This window comes from Mandrillus leucophaeus, unplaced genomic scaffold (genome assembly GCF_000951045.1).
Source record: "Mandrillus leucophaeus isolate KB7577 unplaced genomic scaffold, Mleu.le_1.0 Scaffold55, whole genome shotgun sequence".
Classification (NCBI taxonomy): Eukaryota; Metazoa; Chordata; class Mammalia; order Primates; family Cercopithecidae; genus Mandrillus; species Mandrillus leucophaeus.
The window spans coordinates 2,592,114-2,611,853 of record NW_012105919.1 but is presented as its reverse complement, the minus strand read 5'-3'; the positions used below and the strand labels follow the sequence as shown (position 1 = coordinate 2,611,853).

The 19,740-nt window shown below is 46.9% G+C and overlaps 1 protein-coding gene across 1 annotated transcript in view; it reads right to left on the bottom strand.

The window, feature by feature from the left end:
• The window catches only part of ACAD10 (acyl-CoA dehydrogenase family, member 10), an 80,850-nt gene that overhangs the window by 5,749 nt on the left and 55,361 nt on the right, over window positions 1-19,740 (bottom strand). Inside the window, exons 11-18 of the mRNA XM_011997887.1 lie at window positions 17,463-17,608; window positions 14,535-14,708; window positions 7,186-7,586; window positions 5,973-6,113; window positions 5,069-5,206; window positions 4,870-4,960; window positions 3,773-3,931; window positions 2,576-2,748 (exon numbers count right to left, since the gene is read on the bottom strand). Of these exons, the coding sequence (XP_011853277.1) occupies window positions 2,576-2,748; window positions 3,773-3,931; window positions 4,870-4,960; window positions 5,069-5,206; window positions 5,973-6,113; window positions 7,186-7,586; window positions 14,535-14,708; window positions 17,463-17,608 (1,423 nt within the window). The remainder of the gene's footprint in view (window positions 1-2,575; window positions 2,749-3,772; window positions 3,932-4,869; window positions 4,961-5,068; window positions 5,207-5,972; window positions 6,114-7,185; window positions 7,587-14,534; window positions 14,709-17,462; window positions 17,609-19,740) is intronic.

Genomic DNA, 19,740 nt, shown 5'->3' with positions numbered 1-19,740 from the left:
TAATTATATATTTTTAGTAGAGACAGAGTTTCTCCATGTTGGTCAGGCTGGACTTGACCTCCTGACCTCAGGTGATCTGCCCAACCTCAGCCTCCCAAAGTGCTGGAATTACAGGTGTGAGCCACCACGCCCAGCCCCACCTGGCTAATATTTTTAATTTTTTAATTTTAATTTTTTTTTTTTAGACAGAGTCTTGCTTTGTCACCCCAGCTGGAGTGCAGTGGTGCGTTCTCAGCTCACTGCAACCTCCACCTCCTGGATTCAAGTGATCCTCCTGCCTCAGCCTCCCAAGTAGCTGGGATTACAGGCATGTGCCACCAGGCCCAGCTTTTTTTTTATTTTCAGTAGAGACGCAGTATCACCATGTTGGTGAGGCTGGTCTTGAACTCCTAATCTGAAGTGATCCGCCCGCCTCAGCCTCCCAAAGTGCTGAGATTACAGGCATTAGCCACTACGCCCGGCCTTATTTTTTATTTTTCATAGAGATGAGGTTTTGCCATATTGCCCAGGCTACTCTCAAATTCCTGGGCTCAAGCAGTCTGCCTGCCTCGGCCTCTCAGAGTGTTTGGAGTGAGTCACCACACCTGGTCACAGTCTTTTTTTAAAAAATTTAAATGTATATAGTGAACAATTTCTCCATGTTGAGGAATAGATTTCCACAGCATCATTTAAAGTCTCACTGTATGTCATCTCGTGGTTCATTTGTCCAACAGTCATTGTTATCCTTATAAGTTGTTCAGAATTTTGCTATCTGAATGAGCACTGTGGTGAACCTCCTAGTAGCAAATCTTTTGTAGATTCCTAATTACTCCAACCAAGTCCTCAGTGGAGGTGCCATGTTCATGCTACGTACTTTCTGGAGACTTCTGTCTGATTCATTCAGTCCAATTGTTCTGCCAGGTTGAATTTAATGCCACATGGGGCTGAAGCACCACACCTGAGTCCACAGACAGGAGCGTTTTACTTAGAAAGAAAAAATAACTGGTCAGTCTTAACTAAAAAGGGTGTAAATCACAGGTTTGCTCAGTAATCAAAAATGCAGACTGCCTCTGTTCTTTCAATAGCAGTTCTTGTGAGACACTGGTTTTAGTCTCATGGTATGCGTCACCTTTCTGAAATTGATAATCACCAATTTGAATTCTTGTCCTGGCAGCAGCTGTCTTTTAACCTAGGTTTCCAAACTTTGGGGGCGGTGGGGTCATGGCAGAATAGTTTTCTGGATGTGCTGTGGAGGAGGGTGGTACAGGCCAGATGATGGAACCCTAAGGACAAAAACAAGCCACATGGGGTCTCCCTGGTGTCTGATTTATTTATTTGTTTGTTTGTTTATTTTTAAAGAGACAGGGTCTCACTCTGTCACCCAGGCTGGAGTGCAGTGGTGTGATCACTGCTCACTGCAGCCCTAAACTCCTAGGTTCAAGCGATCCTTCTGCCTCAGCCTCCCGAGTAGCTGGGACCTGTAGTCTGACACATGCCAGCTGACATATGCCATCATGCCTGGCACTTAAACTCTTTCTTTTTGGCCAGGCGCGGTGGCTTATGCCTGTAATCCCAGCACTCTGGGGGGCCGAGGTGGGCAGATCACAAGGTCAGGAGATCGAGACCATCCTGGCTAACACGGTGAGATCGAGACCATCCTGACTAACACAGTGAAACCCTGTCTCTACTAAAAATACAAAAAATTAGCCGGGTGTGGTGGCAGATGCCTGTAGTCCCGGCTACTCAGGAGACTGAGGCAGGAGAATGGTGTGAACCCAGGAGGCAGAGGTTGCAGTGAGCCAAGATTGCGCCACTGCACTCCAGCCTGGGTGACAGAGCGAGACTGCATCTCCAAAAAAAAAAAAAAAACTTTTTTTTGCCGGGTGGCACGGTGATTCATGCCTGTAATCCCAGCACTTTGGGAGGCCAAGGCAGGCAGATCATGAGGTCAAAAGATCGAGACCATACTGGCCAACATAGTGAAATCCCGTCTCTACTAAAAATACAAAAGTTAGCTGGGCATGGTGGTGCACGCCTGTAGTCCCAGCTACTTGGAAGGCTGAGGCAGAATTGCTTCAACCTGGGAGGTGGAGGTTGCAATGAGCCAAGATCACCCCACTGCACTCCAGTCTGGTGAGCAAGACTCCATCTCAAAGAAAAAAAAAAATTTTTTTTTTTTTGTAGAGACTGAGTCTTTCTTTTTTGCTTAGGCTGGTCTCAAATGCTTGGCTTCAAGCAACCCTCCTACCTAGACCTCCCAAAGTACTGGGATTATAGCCATGAGCCACTGCACCCAGACTGATTTTTAATAATGTGCTAGCAGCATGACCTTTACACCTTGGAACCTTGCCCTCTGCTGCTATAGAGCCTGGCCTTTCCGGTCACCTCGACAGAGTGGGTTCTATCCTGCTCTGAATCCAAACTGCAGCAAAGTAGCAGATGCAAAGCAAAGACAGGAATGCAACTTCTTGGCAAGGACATCACCTTGCTTCATCTGCTGGGACTGTACTCAGAAAACACGTAGGAATTGAAGCCCGACAGCAAAGCAGAAGATGGTGGTTCTGAGTCAGTGCTAGGCGCAGGAGGAAGCACTCACGCGGGCCTTCATGAGCGCCAGGGCCCTCTCTGAGAACCCGATCAGCCTCATGCAGTGATGGATCCTGCCGGGGCCCAGTCTGCCTTGGGCGATCTCAAAGCCTCGGCCAGGGCCCAGGACCATGTTCTCTTTGGGCACATGCACGTGCTCAAATCGGACTTCACCATGGCCACCTGAAAGACCCAAATGATCACTGTGAGCAGTTGCCATAGTCATTTCCCTTGGATGTGTTTCTTCCTCACCTTAGTCTGGGTTATCTGCTGGCAATGTCCCTGCCCTTTATTTAGCTTTCTTACTAGGACATGGTTAAAGGGAAAAGGATGGCAGGAAGGAGCCTGTTAAACACAGAAAATGAATCACTGATTTATAATGGCAAATGAATATTCTGTGATTCCTTTTATAAAAACATAATGCCACCTTAAGCTGAAGCTCCTAGTGGTTTGTGATAATGCAGTGATCCTATGAAAACACTGAAAGGAAAAACGTGAACACTGTTAGCAGAGAACCAAACTGGGAGTGGACCAAACCAGGGCTGTGACCTAGAGGTCAGCTGTACACACTGGGGCCTGGAAGAGTAGGTCTGGGGTCCACTTCCTGCCTCTGCCCTGTATGGCTTCCTGCGTCACAGACTCCTGCTTACCTTCTAAGCTTAGAAGAGGGAAAAAATGGCCGGGCGCGGTGGCTTAAGCCTGTAATCCCAGCACTTTGGGAGGCCGAGATGGGCGGATCACGAGGTCAAGAGATCGAGACCATCCTGGCTAACACGGTGAAACCCCGTCTCTACTAAAAAAAAAACATACCAAAAACTAGCCGAACGAGGTGGCGGGCGCCTGTAGTCCCAGCTACTCGGGAGGCTGAGGCAGGAGAATGGCGTAAACCCGGAAGGCGGAGCTTGCAGTGAGCTGAGATCCGGCCACTGCGCTCCAGCCTGGGCCGCGACAGAGTGAGACTCCGTCTCAAAAAAAAAAAAAAAAAAAAAAAAAGAAGAGGGAAAAAATGCATAAATGCCTGTCTGAAATCTGCCTGCATGGTTGATATTCATGTATGGAAATGAAATGTAGGAGCATGTGACTCTCCAAATATCATACTGTCAGACGTGGGATGTGGCAAGTCCTGAACAAGAGCAGGGGCTCCCCAACGGCATTTCCTGGGGACCAGACCCACACCCAGGGGTGACACCGCCCCTGGACGTCTCACCTGGTGCATCCTCCAGTCCATACACTGTCAGAGGCCGGATGATTTTTATCCCTGGGGTATCCATGGGAACCAAGAGCACGGACTGCTGCCGGTGTCTTGGTGCGTGTGGGTCTGTTTTTCCCATAAACACACAGAGTTGGCAACGAGGATCCAGGATGCCTGCCAGGAAAGGAGAGAGACAGACCTCATCATCTGACACAAGGGCCATCAAATCTCTACACACGTGGTCCTGGCCCAAGAAAGGCACAGCAAGGAAGCAGACAGATCAAATCTTTAAGGCTTCATGTAATCAGATGAGCATCTGCAGACTGATGACCAGAAATAAGAGCAAATTGGGTTTTGCTCTTATTTCAGTGAGGAATGAATCCAACATCATAAGAGCAAGTTTTTAAAAGCATTACATAGAGCAGAAAATATAATTTAGAGACAAGAGGACGAAAACTGCTACTTGATCCCTGCCAGCTGGCTCGGCTCCCACAGGTGTGCACACATAATGGCTCTGGGCCTGGGCCTTGGAATCAGGTGAACCTTTGACTCTGGGTTCTCTACGTGCCAGCTAGGGGCTCATATCCCAGGCAAGGGACCTAAGTCTGAGTGTGGTTTCCTCCTCTGAAAAATAGGGATGCTCATTCTTAATGTCCAGGGAGGTATGGGCTCTGGGAGGTAAGCTCCATAGCTACTTGTGGGGGCCCTGTAGAAGTAACACTGGACACTCCCTAAGCGTCAGGATTGTCATTAACCCTTAGGATGTAACACATCTGATCAAGGAGCCAGGAAGCCACCAAGGAAGGGGAGCTGCCCAAGGCAGAATGAACAGCAGGAAGTGGAGAGATTCCTGGGGTCACATGCAGGGAGGCATCTGTCCATGTGTGGGCACTGGGGGACGTCCCTGCCCTGCAAAGTGCCGCCTCTGAGAACAGCGTGCTCCATGCAGTAACCCTCCTATTCTCCCAGCTACCTCTGCTGGGGGCGCTAAGTGACAGAATCTCCTTTGTGTCAACTTGAAAAAGCAGAGGCTCCTCCCAGGCATTGAGAGGTGTGCCTATCAGTGCAGACTCCCTGGTGTGCATTTGAAAAGTGCATTTTAGGCCAAATACCTGTGATCCACCATTTGTGACCATTTATGACATAGAAGCTGTCCTCCTCTCTGATGGAAGCCTCAATATTGGTGGCATCTGAAGAGGCAACCTGAGTGGGGAGCACATTCCAGTCAGAGCTGCCGGTAGATAGCCCGTGTTTCCTGCGGGGCTGACAACAACAGGGCCAGGCAAGTGGGTGGCAGCCCAGGCAAGGTACCTGGGGCTCGGTCATAGCAAAACAGGAGCGGGCTTTCCCCTCCAGTAGAGGCATCAGCCAGCGAGCCTTCTGCGCTTCGGTGCCATACCTCACCAGCAGCTCCATGTTGCCCGTGTCAGGCGCAGAGCAGTTACATATCTGAGAAGGAAAAGGAGCATGACCACAACTGTCATGGCCTCTTCTAAAAAAAATAGGGTCAAGCTCTGTCACCCAGGCTGGAGTACTGTGGGACGATCATGGCTCACCGCAGCCTCGACTTCCTCAGCTGAAGCCATCCTCCCGCACCTCAGCTTCCCAAGCAGCTGGGACTACAGGTGTGCACCATCACACCCGACTAATTTTTTATTTTTTTGTACATACAGGGTCTCACTATGTTGCACAGGCTGGTGTCGAACTCCTGGCCTCAAGTGATCCCCCACACTTTGGTCTCCAAAAGTACTGGGATTACAGGTGTGAGCGACCATGCCTGGCCTTCTTGTGTCAATATTTCAAGCTTCAAGTTGGATGGGCATGGTGGCTCACGCCTGTAATCCCAGCACTTTGGAAGGCCAAGGTAGGTGGATCACCTGAGGTCAGGAGTTCGAGACCAGCCCGGCCAACATGGTAAAACCCTGTCTCTACTAAAAATACAAAAATTAGCCAGGTGTGGTGGCATGTGCCTGTAATCCCAGCTACTCAGGATGCTGAGGCAGGAGAATCACTTGAACCCGGGAGGCAGGGGTTGCAGTGAGCCAAGACTGCGTCACTGCACTCCAGCCTGGGTGACAGAGCGAGATTCCATCTCAAAAAAAAAAAAAGTTCAAGTTCATGCTGGTGCTTCTGAATCTGGTCTATCTGTTTAGGAGTGAGTTCTTTTGAAGATCAGGATGTTCCCACACACTGAGGAAAACTTTAAAGAAGGTACCTCGGGGGCATACAGGGACGTGCCCATGAGCTCACACAGATGTGCATATTCCACATTGGTCAGTCCTGCTCCGTATTTTTTCTCAGGATCAGCCTCCAAGGGTAGAAAAAGGTTCCAAAGTCCTTCCGCCTTGGCTTTCTTCTATCATGGGGAAAATAAGTCAGGAAACCATAGTGGAAGATTTCATTTTATTTTGAACCACGGAAAACAATGAAATGGATTGGAGGTAACAAGGCAGACAACCAAACATGCATGTGTGCCCAAAAAAATGAATGATATGAGGAGCTGGGTGTGGTGGCTGCACGTGTGGTCCCAGCTACACAGGAGGCTGAGGTGAGAGGATCACATGAGCCCAGGAGTTTGAGACTACAGTGAGCTATGATCACACCACTGTGCTCCACCCTGTGTGACTAAGCAAGACCCTGTCTCAAAAAAAAAAAAAAGAAAGAAAAAAAGAAAAAAGAGATGGTGGCTCATGCCTGTAATCCCAGCACTTCGGGAGGCCGAGGCGGGCAGATCACGAGGTCAGGAGTTTGAGACTAGCATGACCATCATGGTAAAATCCCATCTCTACTAAAAATACAAAAATTAGCTGGGCATGGTGGCATGTGCCTATAATCCCAGTTACTCGGGAGGCTGAGGCAGGAGAATCGCTTGAACCTGGGGGGGCGGAAAAGAAAAGTAGATGATGATTGCATTATGCTCCTGAGGATCTCAAGTAATTTCAAAACTAACACAATCCAAGGTTCACCTGATAAGGAACAGCAGGTGTTTCTGTTTATCGGCTTAAGTGACAGCACTGGCAGACAACACAGAAACTCAGCTCACAGTGGATTTGGCCCTCTAGCTGTGACATTACCGGCTCTCTAGAGAGAGATGTATTAGCTGATACAGCACTGTTTCAAATTTATGTAATTCAAATATGCATGAGATAGGCCCAACCTGCCCTGGCTTTCTAAGGCCAAGCATTCTGCTGCCTGGGCTGTGCAGTCACACCTGAGCCATCTGCCTGTGACACAGGCACAGCAAAAGCAAGAGATGGAAACTGAGTCATGAAGAGCTAGCTGGCTCTTTCTGAGATGATGGAAGCAAAGATCATTCAACTCGGCCCTCCTGTATCTTCACTGCCTGGGATGGCTCAGGTGAGCCCGGTGGGGTCGGGGAGGGTGTGCCATGGTATTGGGGTCTTACCACCTCACCACGGCTGCTTTACCTTGAGGTCTTCGATCAGTGGGGAGGGGCTCCACCTGGCTGCTGAGGCCTGGTGGCTCTGCAGCTCTGGCTCCGCAGGGTACACGTGCTGCTCCATGAAGTGCTTCAGCCGGTGATACAGCTCTCTGACAGGTGGGGAGAGGCTCTCTGGAGAGATAACCAGACCTCCCCTTGAGGCATGAGCTGGGGAAGCTTCTGGAACGGAGCTATAACTCCTGGTACCTATGGGGTACCACTGGGACTGGGACCTAGCCCACGTGTGGCAGGACCTTGTTAACGGATTTTTGAAGGGCATCTCTTTGAAAACCCGGAACCCTTCTTTGACTGCGAAATCCCATGCCAGGTTAGACACAAATTCGGTCAGCTTTCCAGTTTGTTCCGCATGCGCGGAGCTTGCTTGCCCTAAGCAGAATCAAAGAAAAACAGTGATTACTCCCACACAACCCATCACAGGGATGTTAACATGTGATGACATTGTCACTTCAACAGGTATTGTCATTTGCTGAGCACTTGCTAAGTACCGAACACTAAGAGCCACTATAGCTCACTGAATCACCAAAGCAATACAACTGCTTTCACCTGCACTTTGCAGGCAAGAAAACTGAGTCTCAGAGAAGGAGGTGACTTGGATGAACTGGAAGTTAGGGGGCTGGGGGCCAGAGTCCAACTCAGGACTTCCTGCTCCCTGCTCTTGATCTCTGCTTTCCTAAAAGACTACATTTAATCAATAACACCCCAGATCACCTCTGCCATTGCCAGTGGGCTATAAGAAGTCCTGCATCCTAGACCACCCTTGCTACAAAATTGATAACAGCAATGCCACAACTGACTAGAGGAAGAGCCAATTTCTAGACACAACTGTCTCTGGATGGAATCAACTCTAGCATCACTCAACTCACTATTTGGCTCTCGCACCGTCTCTTTCTTCTTTTAAAATGTGCACCAAGACTTTTTTTACAAACACATTTTTCTCCATTAAAAAAAATTAAGGTGGCCAGGTGCGGTGGCTCACGCCTGTAATCCCAGCATTTTGGAAGGCCAAGGTGGGTGGATTACTTGAGGTCAGGAGTTTGAGACCAGCCTGGCCAACATGGAGAAACCCTGTCTCTACTAAAAATACAAAAATTAGCCAGGCATGGTGGTGCATGCCTGTAATCTCAGCTACTCAGGAGGCTAAGGCAGGAGAATCACCTGAACCTGGGAGGCAGAGGTTGCAGTGAGCCAAGATCGTGCCATTGCACTCCAGCCTGGGTGACAGAGTGAGGCTCCCATCTTAAAAAAAAAAAAAAATTAAGGTGTGGTGTACACACACCTCCTTAATGTAGAACTCTGCAAGTCTTAACAAACCCATAGTTGGGTAACTACCATTGCCATCAAGATACATAATATTTCGGCCAGGTGCAATGGCTCATGCCTGTAATCTCAGCACTTTGGAGGCCGAGGGCAGGCGGATCACCGGAGGTCAGGAGTTTGAGACCAGCCTGGGCAACATGGTGAAACCCTGTCTCTACTAAAAGTACAAAATTTAGCCACGTGTGGTGATGCACACCTGTAATCTTAGCTACTGGGGAGGCTGAGGCAGGAGAATCGCTTGAACCTAGGAGGTGGAGGTTGCAGTAGGGTGAGATCATGCCATTGCACTCCAGCCTGGGTGACAAGAACAAAACTCTGTCTCAAAAAAATAAATATTTATTTTTAAATAAGAGATAGGGCCTTACTATGTTGCCCAAACTGATCTCGAACTCCTGGCCTCAAACAATCCTCCTATCTCAGTCTACCAAACTGCTGGGATTACAGGCATGAGCCACCATGCCCAGCTGAGACAGCCATTTGCATGCAGCTTTGGTGTTAAAGATAGTTTAAACTATTCCTTACAGAGTTAGGAACAAATTCTTTGCTACCCTGCCGAGAATTAGCCCACTGGACCTCACTAGGTCTCTACTGAGGACCTTCCGGTATGAACCTAACCCAGGGAAGTCAGTGGGAAACCAGATAGCCCCTTCCTTGCAGACACACAGTGGGGGCTGAGAAGTACAAGGGGCTGCATTTTCCCCTTATTCCTCGGACTGCACACAGCACATTGAAGGGGAAAGATACTTCCCTTATGTTCCCTATTATTCATAAGGATTTTCTACTTCTAACAGAGTAAGAGGTGTATTCTTAATTTTCTTCTATTTAGTTGGCTTGCACTCTGAGACTGCTACTTTGTCTCTGAAAAAGTCACTTGTATAAGCTTGGATTGATTTCGACCTATTGCTTCTGGTATATTTCCCAAATGTAGTTCTGGCAAGAGACCACATCACTGGTGTCCACTTAAGTTGCAGTCGTAAGTACTTTATAGAATTTCAGTGGCCATCTGCCAGAAATCTAATTTCTGCACCCACTTATTAAGGAAGGAGAAGGACACATGTGCTGGGCAGGTACATACTGTAAATCTTCTGCTCAGTGGGCTCTGGTCTCTCTCATCCCCCTCCCAATCTAATGCTGATCTGAGGTCTTTTGTAAATGACACCATAGAGAGAATGTCTTGGAAACAGATACCCCTTCTCTAAGCTCTACTTTCCCTGGGTAGTACCAAATATTTCAGCTGTTCAAACAAAAGTGATTTTAAAGCTAATTGTAGAAGACAAATGTACAAAAGTAATATTTATATTCATATAGTTGGTTTTTTCTCCATTCATCATATATTTTTATGTTATTCTTTCAAAAAATGGATTTTGTTGTTTTTATGTGAGAAAACTAAGCCATTTCCTCAGTGTGTCTGGATGGCTTCCCAGGGGGAGGGAAAAGAGTGCACAGTAAGATAAGAGGAATAAAGGCTTGAACAAACAGACATTTTTCTGTCTGGTGGCAAAAGGTGGGGTGTTTTAGCTCTGGGCCGAGAGAAACCAGAAGCCACGACGATGGCTCACAGGATCTTAGAAACATGTCAAAGGGCTTCCTGAGAGACAGGCTGAGGACACTCAGTGGTGGAGATTCGAAAATGGGCAAAGTCTATTAAGCTCTTCCCAGGTCACTGGAGCAGAGCAGGGAGAAAACTCGGCAGCCTGCTAGGAAATGTCGGAAGCGACCAGGCCTATTCATCACCATAAGGACTTAGCAGCCATTCTGTTTAAGTAAATATTTCTGGTTAGTGTTTATCGGAAAACCATTAAAAAAATGTGAAATGGTGGCTTACAGCTGATACTGTATTTTCCCAAAAGAGGGAAAATATTGTTTCCAGAATTCCTGCTTCCTGCATCCCCTGCTTATCAGATCAGGTACAGGTAAACTAGAAATTATCTGGGTACTGGTTTTTCTCCAGACAGTTTTCCCCACGACTGTGTATTTCCAGGACCACCTAGCACAGTGCTGGCTTTTAGTAGAGGCTCATATACTTGGGAATGAATGATCAGTTCTCCTACTGCAACTGCTTCTCTCAGAAGACTCTGGCAACCTGGCTGGGAACACAGGCTGCCAGTAAGCTTGGGGAGTCGCTGACTGCAAAGCTAAACACTCCCTCAGCACCAGCAAACCCCATGATGAGTTCCTCTCTCCTTCTTTCTCTTTGCCTTTTGTTTTTAAGTTTCACTTTTGGAAAATTTCTTTTTCTTTTTTTTTGAGATGGAGTCTCGCTCTGTCACCAGGCTGGAGTGAGCAGTGGCACAATCTCGGCTCACTGCAACCTCTGACTCCCTGGTTCAAGCTATTCATCTGCCTCAGCCTCCCGAGTAGCTGGGCATGCGCCACCAAGCCCAGCTAACTTTTGTATGTTTAATAGAAACAGGGTTTCACCATGTTGGCCAGGATAGTCTTGATCTCCTGACATTGTGATCCCCCCGTCCCGCCTCAGCCTCCTAAAGCGCTGGGATTACAGGTGTGAGCCACTGCACCCGTCCTTTTGTTTTTGTTTCTTTTTTTGAGATGGAGTCTCGCTCTGCCACCCAGGCTGGAGTGTAGTGGCATGATCTCTGCTCACTGCAACTTCCGCCTCCCGGGTTCAAGTGATTCTCCTGCCTCAGCCTCCCATGTAGCTGGGATTATAGGCGGCATCACCACACCCAGGTACTTTTTATATTTTTAGGGGAGATGGGGTTTCATCATGTTGGCCAAGCTGGTCTCAAACTCCTGACCTCAGGTGATCCACCTGCCTTGGCCTCCCAAAGTGCTGGGATACCGGCATAAGCCATCACGACTGGCCTCCTTTTGGAAAATTTCAAAGACACACAGGAGTAGAGAGGAGAGAATAATGAGCCTGCGGGTTCTATTGCTCACCTTCCGCAATGATTGACGCCAGCCCAGTCTGGTTTCATTCCCTGCCATCCCCACTCCCACTGTCCTGGATTTTTTGGAGTGCATCCCAAATATCTCATCTAGGATTCTTTCAAAACTCCAAAGACAAGTACTTTTTAAAGAACCCACAATACTATTATCACCCTTAAAAAATCGTTGACTGTAACTTCTTCATATCATCGACCATCCACTCAGAATTCAAGTTTCACTGACTATCATCAAAATTTTTTCCAAATAATTTGTTTAAGAAAGGATCCAAATAAGGTCCCAACACTGTAATTGGCTAATGTATCTTTTAAGTCTCTCTCCCCCTTTTTTTTTTTTTCTGAGACAGTCTCATGTTGCTGCCCAGGCTAAACTGCAGTGATGCAATCACCGCTCGCCACTACCTCGGCCTCCCAGGTTCAAGCAATTCTCCTACCTCAGCCTCCTGAGTAGCTGGGATTATAGGTGCCCACCACCAGGCCTGGCTAATTTTTATGTTTTTTAGTAGAGACGGGGTTTCCCCATGTTGGCCAGGCTGGTCTCAAACTCCTGACCTCAGGTGAGCCACCCACCTCAGTCTCCCACAGTGCTGGGATTACAGGCGTGAGCCACCATGGCCAGCCTGATGTTTCTTTTAAGTCTCTCTCAATCTACATGTTCCTTTTTCACTCTTTTCCTCCCCTTGAAATGTATGTGTTTGAAGAAACTGAGTTGTGTGCCCTGTGATGTTTTCCAGAATCTGGATTTTGTGAGTGGCTGTGCCCAGCGTGCTGCTGAACATGTCCCTCTGAACCCTGTGTTTTCCATAAGTTGGCAGCTAGCACTGGAGGCCTGGGCAGAGTCGGTGTGACTTTTGAGGGAAGCATCAGGAGGAACGTAATGTCTGGCTGTCTCTCTCTCTCAGTGGTGTTGGCTTTCATTGAAGCTTATTGCCCACATGCATTAATGCATTAGGAGTTGCAAATTGGTGATACGCAAATTCTATATTATTCTGTCCAGGATACTTCTCTAGAGAGAAACATTCCCTCATCGATTATTTGGATAGCCTGAAGTATGATTTGTTTAGGAAAGACAGGACAAATGCTTGATTCCCCACCCCCCAACCCATTTACCAATTTTCAGAATAATAAGTTGCTTCCCTGGCATCCTCTGAGGTCATCAATGAGACTTTGTTGTCTCTGTTTTTGTATCACTACTCATGGACTTATTTATTTATTTAATTTTTATTTTTTCGGTGGAGACAGTATCTTCCTCAGTCACCCAGGCTGCAGTGCACTGGCGCGATCTCAGCTCACTTCAACCTCTGCCCCCTGGGTTCAGGCGATTCTCTCTCCTGCCTCAGCCCCCTGAATAGCTGGAATTTCAGGTACCCACCACCACACCTGGCTAATTTTTGTATTTTTAGTAGAGATGGGGTTTCACCATGTTGGCCAGGCTGGTCTCAAATCCCTGACCTCAAGTGATCTGCTCACCTTGGCCTCCCAAAGTGCTGGGATTACAGGCCTGAGCCACCATGCCCGGCTACTACTCCTGGATTTAAACATACCTGATGTGTTTCATCCATTTCAGCTATCATCCTTGGTGATGCCCAAAGTTTCCTATTATTAGCAAGTGGGAGCCTTCAGGTTGGCTCCCAAGTCTTTTTTTTTTTTTTGAGACAGAGTCTAATTCTTGTCACCCAGGCTGGAGTGTAGTAGTACGATCTCAGCTCACTGAAACCTCTCCCTCCCAGGTTCAAGTGAGTCTCCTGCCTCAGTCTCCCAAGTAGCTGGGATTACAGGCACCCACCACCATGCCTGGCTAGTTTTTGTATTTTTAGTAGAGACACAGTTTCACCATGTTGGATAGGCTGGAGAGCCAAGATGAACCTGGAACATTTTGTCATACCAGCAAGCAAGGAAGTTGTCAAAGACCACAACGGTTTTACCTAAAGATTTGGGAGCTGGCCAGGCTTGGTGACTCATGCCTGTAATCCCAGCACTTTGGGAGGCTAAGGCGGATGGATCACCTGAGGTCAGGAGTTTGAGACCAGCCTGGCCAACATGGTGAAACCCTGTCTACTAAAAACAAAGAAAAAAATGACCCGGGCATGGTGGCCTGTGCCTATAATCGCAGCTTCTTCGGATGCTGAGGCATGAGAATTGCTTGAGCTGGTGAGGTGGAGGTTGCAGTGAGGCAAGATCGCACCACTGCGCTCCAGCCTGGGCAACAGAGTGAGAAACTGTCTCAAAAAAAAAAAAACAAAAACAGAAGCAAACAAACAAAAAAACCCACAAAACAAGAAATTTGCCTAATATAGTTGTTAAATATGCAAATGGCCACACACATATTTCATAGAAATTCTTAAGCATACAAAATTTTAAAATCAAAGTTCTGAAAAATACACATAGGATGATCACGTTTGCACAAAAGTAGGAGGAGAGAGAGAAGATAGATAAACAGAAAAACTGGAGGGCCCAGGAAACTCTTAACGGTAACATTTATCTTTGAGGAATGGTGTTGAAAAGGGTGAAATACAATTTTACATAATTCTACATGACCAAATTTTGATCATGAGCATGAATGCTTTAACTGGAAAAATTTCTTTGTGCATTACTTTAATAATTAAAAAACAAGTTTAAATATTGTTAAATAAGCTGGGCATGGTGGCTCACACCTGTAATCCCAGCACTTTAGGATCACTTGAGGTCTGGAGTTCGAGACCAGCTTGGCCAACATGGTGAAACTTTATATCTACTAAAAATACAAAAAAAAATTAGTGAGGTGTGGTGGTGTAGGCCTGTAATCCCAGCTACTCGGGAGGCTGAGGCAGGAGAATCACTTAAACCCAGGAGGTAGAGATTACAGTGAGCCGGGATTGCACCACTGCATTCCACCCAGGGTGACAGAGCAAGACCCTGTCTCAAAAACAAATAATAAATATTGTAAAGAAAATATTTACGTGACAAATGGTTGGATTAACTGAATCTCAGAGAATCGTGGCCAAACCGGTCTCTCCAAAGCCCCTGTGGCCCTGAGAGGGTTTCCAGGTGGAGGCACGGTCCTCACTGTGACTCACTCCCAAGCGATTCTTCAGGGCAGCCATCCCATTACCTGTGAGTGATCGCCTGTAGACTCCCTGTAGGATTGCAGCCAAACGGAAAAAGGAAAAAGCCATATAGAAGTTCCAGTTCTCAGTAGGAGGGAGTCCCATTTGGAGGCAGTACATCCTGAAATACTCCTCTGCAGCAGGGATTCCCAGCTGTGTCAAGTCACAGTCATTAAAACCTGGGAGAAAGAGCCATTCATGGGTAGTTACTGACTTGACATACCCCTGTAGCTGGCAAATATTTAAATTCTGAAAATTGCCATGTCCCTTGAAAATTAGTTTCATGACCAGTTCCAGGGGTTAGCTTATTCCTGCATTGGCTCTTATTCCCTTAGATGGCTGGGCATCCAGGCATGAAGTCATTATTCACAAATTGGCTCTTACAGGTTTCAGACTCTAATGGCAGTAAAGGAAGGAATGGGAGCTTCCAACTCCATCTGGGCCACAGTTAAGGGTGGATGCCTATTATCTTCAACCAGTCATTTGATCAAAAATGACGTGGAAAGAGCGATCTCAGGCTCGGCGCAGTGGCTCACGCCTGTAACCCCAGCACTTTGGGAGGCCGAGGTAGGTGGATCACCTGAGATCAGGAGTTCAAGACTGGCCTGACCAATATGGTGAAACCCTGTCTCTACTAAAAATACAAAAATTAGCCAGGCATGGTGGCATGCACCTGTAATCCCAGCTACCTGGGAGGGAGGCTGAGACGGGAGAATTGCATGAATCCAGGAGGCAGAGGTTGCAGTGGGCTGAGATCACGCCACTGCACTCCAGCATGGGTGACAGAGCGAGACTCCATCTTAAAAAAAAATAAAAAATAAACAATTGACTGGGCGCAGTGGCTCATGCCTCTAATACCAGCACTTTTGGAGGCTGAGGAGGGTAGATCACTTGAGGTCAGGAGGACGACACCAGCCTGGCCAACATGGTGAAGACCCTGTCTCTACTAAAAATGCAAAAATTAGCCAGGTGTTGTGGCACATGCCTGTAATCCCAGCTACTCAGGAGGCTGAGGCCGGGGAATCGTTTGAACCTGGCAGATGGAGGTTGCAGTGAGCCGAGTTCGCGCCACCGTGGTCCAGCCTGGGTGACAGAGTGAGACTCCATCTCAAAAATAAACAAACGAGTGACAGAGGGAGACTCCATCTCAAAAATAAATAAACAAATAAATATAAAAATAAACAAAAAGATCTCACCAAATTATGAAAATGATAATTATAGCAAATAAAACAATTTCACAGGCCGGGCACAGTGGCTCATGCCTGTAATCCTAGCACTTTGGGAGGCCAAGGCGGGCAAATCACGAGGTCAGGAGATTGAGACCATCCTGGCTAACACAGTGAAACCCCATCTCTACTACAAAAACAAAAAATTAGCTGGGCGTGGTGGCAAGTGCCTGTAGTCCCAGCTATTCGGGAGGCTGAGGCAGGAGAAGGGTGTGAGCCTGGGAGGCAGAGCTTGCAGTGAGCCAAGATCGCACCACTGCCCTCCAGCCTGGGCAACAGAGTTAGACTCCGTCTCAAAAAAATTCACTTATTTGCTCCATCTGTGACATTTTCATGATTTAGAAGCATGTAATATATTCTATTCATAGAAATTAATCTTAGGAGTATACCTTATATATAGGCAAAGATATTACTACAAAGATATTCACTGCCTTTCTTCATAGGGGTGGGGGAGGTAATATTTAAAAATTGGAAACAAATTGAATATCTAAATAGGAGTTAACCCAAAAGTCTTCCCTTAATTCTCTTTTGTTTTTTTTTTTTCTTTTTTGAGACGGAGTCTCGCTCTGTCGCCCAGGCTGGAGTGCAGTGGTACAATCATCTCGGCTCACTGCAAGCTCTGCCTCCCAGGTTCACGTGCCATTCTCTTGCCTCAGGCTCCTGAGTAGCTGGGACTACAGGCGCCCACCACTATGCCCGGCTAATTTTTTTGTATTTTTAGTAGAGATGGGGTTTCACCATGTTAGCCAGGATGGTCTCGATCTCCTGACCTTATGATCTGCCCGTCTCGGCCTCCCAAAGTCCAAAGTGCTGGGATTACAGGTGTGAGCCACCGTACCCAGCCATCTTCCCTTAATTCTATACAATAAGATTATATGCTCTCATTAAAAATTATGCTGTAGAATATGTAATGTCATGAAAACATGTCTACAGTATACAATGAAGTGAAAAAAAGCATGTCATTCGATCATGTTACATTTTTGTTTTAGGAAATATACATATACACACAAGAAAAGATGACATGGATAGATACTGAAATGTCAGCAAATGGTTATCTCTGGGACTACTAATGATTTTAACTGTTTTGTTGTTGTTGCTATCTGTTGACTCTAGTATTTTTATAATAAATGTGGCTTGTTTTTGTTTTTTTCTGAGATGGAGTCTTGCCCTGTTGCGCAGGCTGGAGTGCAATGGTGTGATCTCGGCTGACTGCAACCTCCGCCTCCCAGGTTCAAACGATTCTCCTGCCTCAGCCTCCCGAGTAGCTGGGGTTATAGGCACATGCCACCACGTCCAGCTAATTTTTTATTTTTAGTAGAGATGGGGTTTCACCATGTTAGCCAGCCTGGTCTTGAACTTCTGACCTTGTGATCTGCCCGCCTTGGTCTCCCAAAGTGCTGGGATTACAGGCGTGAGCCACCACACCCAGCCACAATAAATGTGTTTTTAATTTAAAACCCTAAATAGAAGTTAGCTGTGTAAAAGCATAAGAGGTGCCTATACAAGCATACTTTTCACTTAACACACATTCTATATCTACTTCCCCGCAAATGTGACAGGAGTGCATTCCAGCTATGTTTCCCACCAGAACCACCAGGACCTCACTTTCACTTTCCTGTCCAATCATGGACTACTTCAGCTGAGTTTGCTCCCAAGTGCTTTGAGAACTGGCTTGCTCCTCCACTATCCTCCAGCAGCAGTTCCTACCTCTCAGCACAGGAAAACTGGACGGCAGGTAATGAGCCAGGCAGCTGTAGGCCACATCGACGAGGGGGTCGCCCAAGGTAGAAAGTTCCCAGTCAAGGACAGCAAGCACCTCTGGCTTTTCTGGATGAAACACCAGGTTGTCGAGCCTGAAAAGCCCCAGGAGGAACAGAGACAGCACTAAGAAAACTGCCGGCTAGGGAGGATTCTGCGTGGTCTGTTTGCCTTTCAGACTGGCTCCCCACCCTCCCATCCCCTCTGTGCCCGAGAGCCTGAGTTCCCTGGGCTGTGTGCTCCAAGGACTCCCTTGCCCTCTGGCTTCCAGCTGGACTCAGCCAATCAAAAGCAGGAGATGGGAAGGGGCCTGGTTATTTATTTCCCCAGCTCCTTCTCTGCAGCCCTCCCCAGAGAGCTAGCCTCTCTGGGTTCAGGGAATTACTCCCTCCCTGTGATGGTTTTAAAACAGATCTGTAAATCCTTTGACATTCCTCCCACAAAAGGTAGAGTCTTACGCTTGGCCCAGTGAAGCATCTTGCTTCTAACAGATACAAGACACATGGAAGTGATGCTGAGGGACTCCCGAGACTAGACTAGGTCAGAAAACGTGATACAGCTTCTGCCCAGCCCTCTGTCCCTTGAAACACACTATTTTGGAGCCCTGAGCCCCCAGGTAAGAAGTCCAGGGTTGAGTGCAATGGCTCATGCCTGTAATCCCCACATTTTGGAAGGACAAGTTGGGAGGACTGCTTAAGCTCAGGAGTTCAAGACCAGCCTGGGCAACATAGCAAGACCCTATCTCTACAAAAAAAAATTTTAAAATTAGCTGAGCATGGTAGTGCACGCCTATAGTCACAGCTACTCAGGAGGCTAAGGTGGGAGTATCACTGAGCCCAGGAGTTGGCAGCTGCAGTCAGTTATGTTCCAGCCTATGAATAGCTACTGCACTCCAGCCTGGGTGACAGTGCAAGATCCTGTCTCAAAGAAAAAAGTCCAGTTACCCAGAAGCTGCCATGCTGGAGAGACGATGTGGGAACCATAAAGAGACAGAAAGAGAGGCCCAAGGAGCCCGGCTGTTCATATCTTCTCTGCCCAGGGCCGGCATGCTAGCAAGCCTTCAGAAGATTCAGCCCCGTCCAACAGCCGCCCTACTTTGAAATAAGCTGTCCTGTCCCCAGACTGCAAAGATTCATGAGCAAAATGACTACTGTCGTCGTTGATAGCCACTCAGTTCTGACAAAGTTTGTTGTAGAGTAGCAATAACCACAGCACATGCTTGCCCTGTCAGACTGACTCCTCACTGTTCCTGGCCCCGGGACTCTACACTGTTCTTCAGCGTTTCCTCTAAACCACACTACAACCCTATATTGAACTCTCCCCAAATAGCCTCTTTCATGCTTTCTGTTTCCTGCCAGGGCTGTCTGTAATGCATGCTTTATTTAAAAGAAAAAGTAAACATCAAGCATGCAGAAAAATACAGAGAATGATATAATGTCAGAACTCATGTGTCCATCTTCCAGATTTAGCAGATATTATATCTGCTTTTTTGTTATATTTGCTTCAGATTTTTAAAAAAATGACAGATTTACTGCTATCCTGAAGTTAGTATATATCAGTCTCAGACATTTCTATATTTCTCTTATCTATACCTGTACCTATATACCACATATAGTGTTCTTTCAATTATTTTTAAGTTTTCATAAATGATTTATTACCCTTTTGAAACTTACTTTTTTCTACTTAGCATTATCTGTTTGAGACTTATGACTTATGTACAGCAAATTGGTTTATTTTACCTACTAAATAGAATTCCAACATATGGCCAAACTACATTTTATTTATCATGTATTATAATTACAAGCATGACCAAAACAAACATCTTCGCCTGAGTCTCTTGGTGCAAAGCTGCAGCAGATGCTTCTTTACAAAAAACGATGTGTTGCAGCATATTCCCATCTTCCATGTTACTGCCCATTACTTTTCTTTTCTTTTCTTTTTGAGATGGAGTCTCACTCTGTCACCCAGGCTGGAATGCAGTGGCATGGTGTTGGCTCACTGCAACCTCTACCTCCCGGATTCAAGTGATTCTCCTGCCTCACCTTCCCAAGTAGTTGAGATTACATGGGTAAAACCACACTCGGGTACTTTTTGTATTTTTAGTAGACATGGGATTTTGGCATGTTGGCCAGGCTGGTCTCGAACTGCTGACCTCAAGTGATCTGCCCAAAGTGCTGGGATTACAGGCATGAGTCGCCTACTACTTTTCTTTTTTTTTTTTTTTTTT